Genomic DNA, 5,561 nt, shown 5'->3' on the forward strand with positions numbered 1-5,561 from the left:
AAGTCTGGCCTCTAATTGTCCTGGCAAGGACTGTGGCAAAGTGTTGTCCACTCAAATTGTTAGAAATAATAACAAAAGGTGAAGGGGGTCATGATATTCACCATCCGGGATTTAGAGAAAGGGAGTCACTCCTCAACCTTTGTGTTAACGGGTCCCAGGCTTTTTAGCAAATGTGTCTTGGCAAAAGGCAAGTCAATCCCCTCCTAGGAAAGGAGAGAAATATGCCCGCAGACCAGACCTCACCTTCAGCCCAACTCGCCTCCCCCGGGGGTGGAGGGGGTCTCTTCTCTTTCTCCCTACCACCCCACCTCTCCCTCTCCCCTGATTAAGGACACCTCCTTCCCCGCGCTCAGTTACCTGCGTGTATTTAATGTCCGCCTCCAAGGCAGGTTCTCGAGCCCGTTCACGGCTGGGCTGGCGGGAAGGCCCGTGCGGTTCACGCCGGCCCAGTCTTCCATCTTCGGGGAGTAGGCGGCGCCTTCGCTCCCCCCAGGGCCCCTGCGGGGACATCGGATGGATTAAAAGAGGCATCTGAGTCTGCGCTGGGCACACGGGCAGCCCTCCGGCCCGGACATCTACACACGTGCCTACAAGCGCCCAGCCCGGATCCGAAGGCGAGACCCAGGCTCCTCTGAACACCCGTTGGCAGATGCTCAGGGCAGCGGGGACCCCAGATTTCGCTGTTGTTTCCAGCGGGTCAGAGAGAGGGTGGTGGCGACCTGCCCCTCACTCCTCCAGCTCTCGACCCGCTTCCCACGAAACAGGAGGTTTCTGGCAGGGAGAGGCTGATGGCCAGGTCTGGGCGCCCTCCGCCCAGGCAGCTTTTCCACTTTCCAGAGACGGTGGCCCAAAAGGTCCAAGTTCAAATCCACAGCAGGCTCAAGAGAATTATATGGGCTTCTCAATGTCTCAATAAGCGTCTGGAGAACTGGAAGCCGTTTCTACTCACAACTCCCTCCAGAGACATCCCGGGTCTCCAGAAAGACGCATCAACCCAGCCACCCGTGAGCGTCCCGGGCACAGGTCTGCTCCTCGCGCACGTGTGTGTGCAGGAAACCGAGAGAAAGCTCCAGATCTGAGCTCAGGCCTGGGGAGGTCACCTCCCCGCTAGCTCCCCACCGGACGCTCCATGGGAAGCTTTGGCCCAAGCCTGCGGCCCAGGCTGGGTTTGAGCCACAAGGAGAAATGAAGCCTGTGCACGGCCTGGAGGCGCGGCCCACAGCCACTGGAGCTAAGCCTTCAGTTTCTTTCCGGACGCCCCTCCTGTCTCTTGGGCTACGGAGAATTTTGCCTCTTAGTCTCCTGCTGAGTCTGCGCACCTAAGAACACACCATTCTCTGGCCGGCTGCTGGGGACAGGGGACAGTGCAAAGAGACTACGACCCGGTCCCGACCCCCACCCATTCTTCCCGAGCCCCTCACCAAAACTGCCCCTAACGTTCCCCCCTCTCCCCGTCCCCTCCCTCCACACCCAGAGGTTGCAGGCCAAGGGCAAATCCGTGGGAGCTTTCACCCCGAGGATGGCTGCAGCCTGCAGGCGCCTGTCACCCGCCAGGCCGCGGGGCCTGCTGGAGATTAAGGCCACTCAGCAAGACCGGCCAGCCAGACCCTTCGCCTTTTACTCAAAGAGCCTTTGGGCCTGGGAGGGACAGAGCCCTTTGGGGAATGGTGAGGGATCCCGAAAGATCGGGATCTTAAGAAAGGGTCGCAGAATTGACTTTGCGGTTTGTTTGGCTTAGATCTGGCGATAGGGGTTTGCATACTTTTTGCAAGAATGAAAAAGTGCAATTTCAAGCCTCCGAATTTGTGGTCGGTGATTGCTCTTCCATTTGGGAAATATTTTCCATATTTGTCATAAAAAGTTCAAGATGTCCGAGGACTCCCACAGAAGGCCCGGGACCCTCAGTCTCCCTGGCCAACCCGGAGCCCTCCCCTGAGCCAAAACCGGTTGGAGGAGGCCCGCGAGAGTGACCCCTCACCCGCATGTCTCCCCCCCCCCCCACTTCTGCCCCTTCCAGGAAGGCTACAGAAGGCCGGCGCCACTGACCTGTTTGCTCCATAAACGTCCGGATGCCCAGAATATTGCTGACCGAGTGAGCCGAGGGCCATGAACGGGGGATGCTGACGTGGCCCGCTGTGCCCGGGACCCCGTGGTGGCTGCCCATCTTGGCGCCCGTGGGCGACACGGGGCTGGGGTAGGGATACTGGTAGATGTGGTTATAGGGCAGCGCCGGCTGCGGCGGCGGCTGCTTGCTCGCCTCGTACGGGCCGGGCTGCGCCAGGCTGCCAATCTTATTGCGCAGGATGCGGCTGATGGAACTCACAGAGGGCACGTTGTACTTGTCGCAGACGCCGTCGGCCAGCAGCCGGTCGCGGATCTCCCAGGCAAAGATGCCGGGGTCGCCCTGCTTGTAGTCCCGGATGTGCTTGACCACGTTAGGGGTAGTGACGCGGGGTTTGCTGCCCCCAATGGCCCCGGGCAGGATGGAGCCCGTCTCGTTGTAGCGCGCCAGGATCTTGCTCACGCAGCCGTGGGATACGCGAAGCTGCCGGCTGATGTCACAGGGTCGGATGCCCAGCTGCGCCAGCTCCACGATGCGCAGGCGGATGGCGTTGGGCAGGGGGCGGCCGTTGACGAACACGCCGCCCAGCTGGTTCACTTCGCCGTACGTCTGCTCTGCGGACGCGCCCGACGAGAGTGAGGGGAGGGGAAAGAACACCGGCGGGTTAGCCGAGGGTGGCCGCGCAGGGACAGGGGCTGCAACCGGGGCACCTCCGAAGGTGACCGGCGGGTCCTCGGAATCCGAGCAAACGGACCCGGTCCGGTCCCGGGAGTTGGCACGCGCGCAGGGACCACGGAGGGGGGAGCCGCGCGCTTCAGCCCTCCGTGCCCTTTCGCGACTTCCGACGCGTCTACTTGGGACATCCCCTCCCGCGACACGCCGAGCGCCCCCCCACCCACGCCCGGGGCTGGGGGCGTGCGGAGAACGCGGCCAGTCCGGGCCCCGGGACCTGGTCTCCCGGGGACCGCGGGCGCGAGGGAAGGGAGGCGCCGGGACACCCCCCGCCTCGTCCGCCCGCCCCTTACCCATGGCGCGCGGGCCGGCCGGCTGCCTGGCGCCGAGGCGGCCGGGGCTGGGCCCGGCGCGGTCCGGGAGAGCTGGGGCGCCGCCGCCGCGGGAGAGGCATAGAGGGAGGGCGCGCGCGAGCCGAGAGCTGCGGCGGCCGGGCCGCGGGCTGGAAGAGCGCCGTGAGCCGCTGCCGAGCGCGCCGCCGCCCGCCGCCGCCGCCGCCCGCTCCCAGGACACTCTCCACGCCCGCGACCCCAGGCCTAGGGTGAACTTCATCCGATTAGGAGAAATTCGTCTGACCGGGAGGCTGCGGAGTGCGGGGATCAATTTGACGTGTCCTCCACGTCAATCTAGGCAGTCACGCCGGAGACGCGCGAGTTGGCAGCTCATTGGTTCCCGTCACTGCGCCCCGGCGCCCCCCTCCCCGCGCTGAAACTCTACCCCCTCCTTCTGTGCTCCCCCCTTGGCCCTCCTTCGGAACCCAGCCCCCTACACACACACACACACACACACACACACACACATACACACACACACACACACACACAGTCCTAACCCCAGCCGGGCCTGGGACCTTCCACTTGCTCCGCTTCCTTCGAAGCCCCTTACCCCTCGGGTTTTGAGAATGATGGGCTAGTCATTTCAAATTGATGAGTACTTATTAGTACCAGTACTAATTTGGGTTTTAGTTGTATCACTAACCTCCGCTGCCATTACTACTAAGATATCCGAGGATTAAAGTCGATTATGGCACGGTGGTCAGTGTGGGGCTACCTCTCCCGTCCCTCTCCCTGGGCAGGGTCAGGGGAAGAGCGGTGCCAGCGCCCCAACTCCGGGCGGGCGGGCAGCGTGCGGGTGTCGCAGTGAGAGCCCAGGGTAATGCAGGGCGCCTGGCCAGCCGGGTCCAAAGCATTTGCGATGGAGTGACTCCAGAGTGCCCCACTTCCGGCCGACACCCCAATTTCGCTCTCAGAAAATCTTTACAATGTTTAGCAGCTTCCCACTCCTTGGGATAGTAGTGTGATTTCAGTGATGTGAGAGGGGGCACATTCTAGATTCTGTCTCCCTGTGGACAGGCCCACCCACTTGAACTCATTTCTCTCAGAGAGGTGACCCAGGACTCAGGTCGGAAAGGGATTCTGACCTGCTGCCCCCAGAACAGGGACCCCACACTGTCCGGACCCCAGGGGCGTCCTGGTGGCCTGCCAGAGGTCAAACGCTATAGCTCCTGCTCTAGGCCACTCCAGTTCCTTGTCTTCCAAGCTGGAAGCCTGCATCTTTCCATGCTGGGGGGGCGTGGCCTCACCTTTCACCCGGCACCTGTGGCTTCCAAGGGGTCTTTGTTAAACCACTGAATGGTCCTTTCCCCTTCCTGTAAGTGGGGTTTGCACAGCCCTGAACTCTTTGGACTTAGCGTTAACCATCAACACTTTTCTCTACTTCTATCCTGCATCAACATCGAGTTGTAGATTTCCCAGCCTGTGTCACTAACTGTGGCAGTCCCAAAGGGAGCCTTGAGGTGGGGTTCGGGAGAGAGCAGGTGAAGGGAGAAAGCTCCTGGTTTTGACAGGAGAAGACTGAGACCTGGGAGTTCTGAGCTTGGAGCCAGTAATTGCCAAGGGCATTTAGCTGAATGCCTAGGAGCAGGAAGGGGGGCCTTGGAGGGAGCCTAGGAAAAGCCCTGGTTCCCGGGATTCCTGTATGCTCCCAGCTCTCCTCAGAAGGAAGGAAGAGTCCCCCACCGCCATCGCCCCAAAAGTCCAAGCGCTTGGGGGCTGGCAGAAAGCTGCACACAGCTCCTGCACGGTGATGCTGCTGGAAGCGCAGACAGACCCCCACCAGCGCAGCAGGGAGTAGTGGAGACCAAGTCCCTGACTCCTTTCCCTCCTCTGCTCTCGGGAGGGAGTGCACAGGCCCCGGCAGATAATTCCAAGAATTATCCTTGGAAAAAGAAAAACCGGGTTCAAAAGAAGTGAGGACTCTCCCTTCCTGCAGCACAGAAAACATAGTGCAGCCTCGGGCTCCGAGGACTTCAGGGAGGCCACAGGGACCGGTAGAAGTTAGTCAGTACACTGGCGAGAGTTGGGGGTGGGACTCTTTGGAAGATAAGGCCCGTCCACGACCGTGCAGAGTCGGGTTTCAGAGAGGGGAAAAGGTGGTTTGGATTAAGGTGGGCAAAGCCAGGAACTCTGCAAAGGCCCCAAGCAGAGCACTGAGTGCCCAATGGACGTGGGGCCCTCCGAAGCTGCGGGCAGTGGGATACGCCCCGCTCAGTTCTCTCCAGGTGGTTTGCAACCTGTTAGCCCCTGATCTAGACTTTCGTTGCCTGAATTTCAAGTCGACGCCGGAGACCAAAAAGTTTTATTCCGGGAAACGCAGCATCCATAACCCGGTGCGCCGTCAAAATAAGGTGAAGCAGCTAAAGCCATTTCTTCCTGCGCCCCCACCCACCCCGTAGGCGCGGTCGGAGAAGAACAAATAGAGCTGGGGT

The 5,561-nt window shown here is 61.2% G+C and overlaps 1 protein-coding gene across 1 annotated transcript in view; it reads right to left on the reverse strand.

Moving 5' to 3' along the window:
- The window catches only part of PAX1 (paired box 1), a 20,288-nt gene extending 16,780 nt beyond the window's left edge, over window positions 1-3,508 (reverse strand). The window contains 4 exon segments of the mRNA XM_082432100.1: window positions 222-392; window positions 395-498; window positions 2,043-2,676; window positions 3,088-3,508. Of these exon segments, the coding sequence (XP_082288226.1) occupies window positions 222-392; window positions 395-498; window positions 2,043-2,676; window positions 3,088-3,346 (1,168 nt within the window). The 5' untranslated portion in view covers window positions 3,347-3,508.
- Window positions 3,509-5,561: the final 2,053 nt, after the last annotated feature.

Source organism: Balaenoptera physalus (assembly GCF_965194825.1).
Source record: "Balaenoptera physalus genome assembly, chromosome: 16".
In the NCBI taxonomy this organism is placed as follows: Eukaryota; Metazoa; Chordata; class Mammalia; order Artiodactyla; family Balaenopteridae; genus Balaenoptera; species Balaenoptera physalus.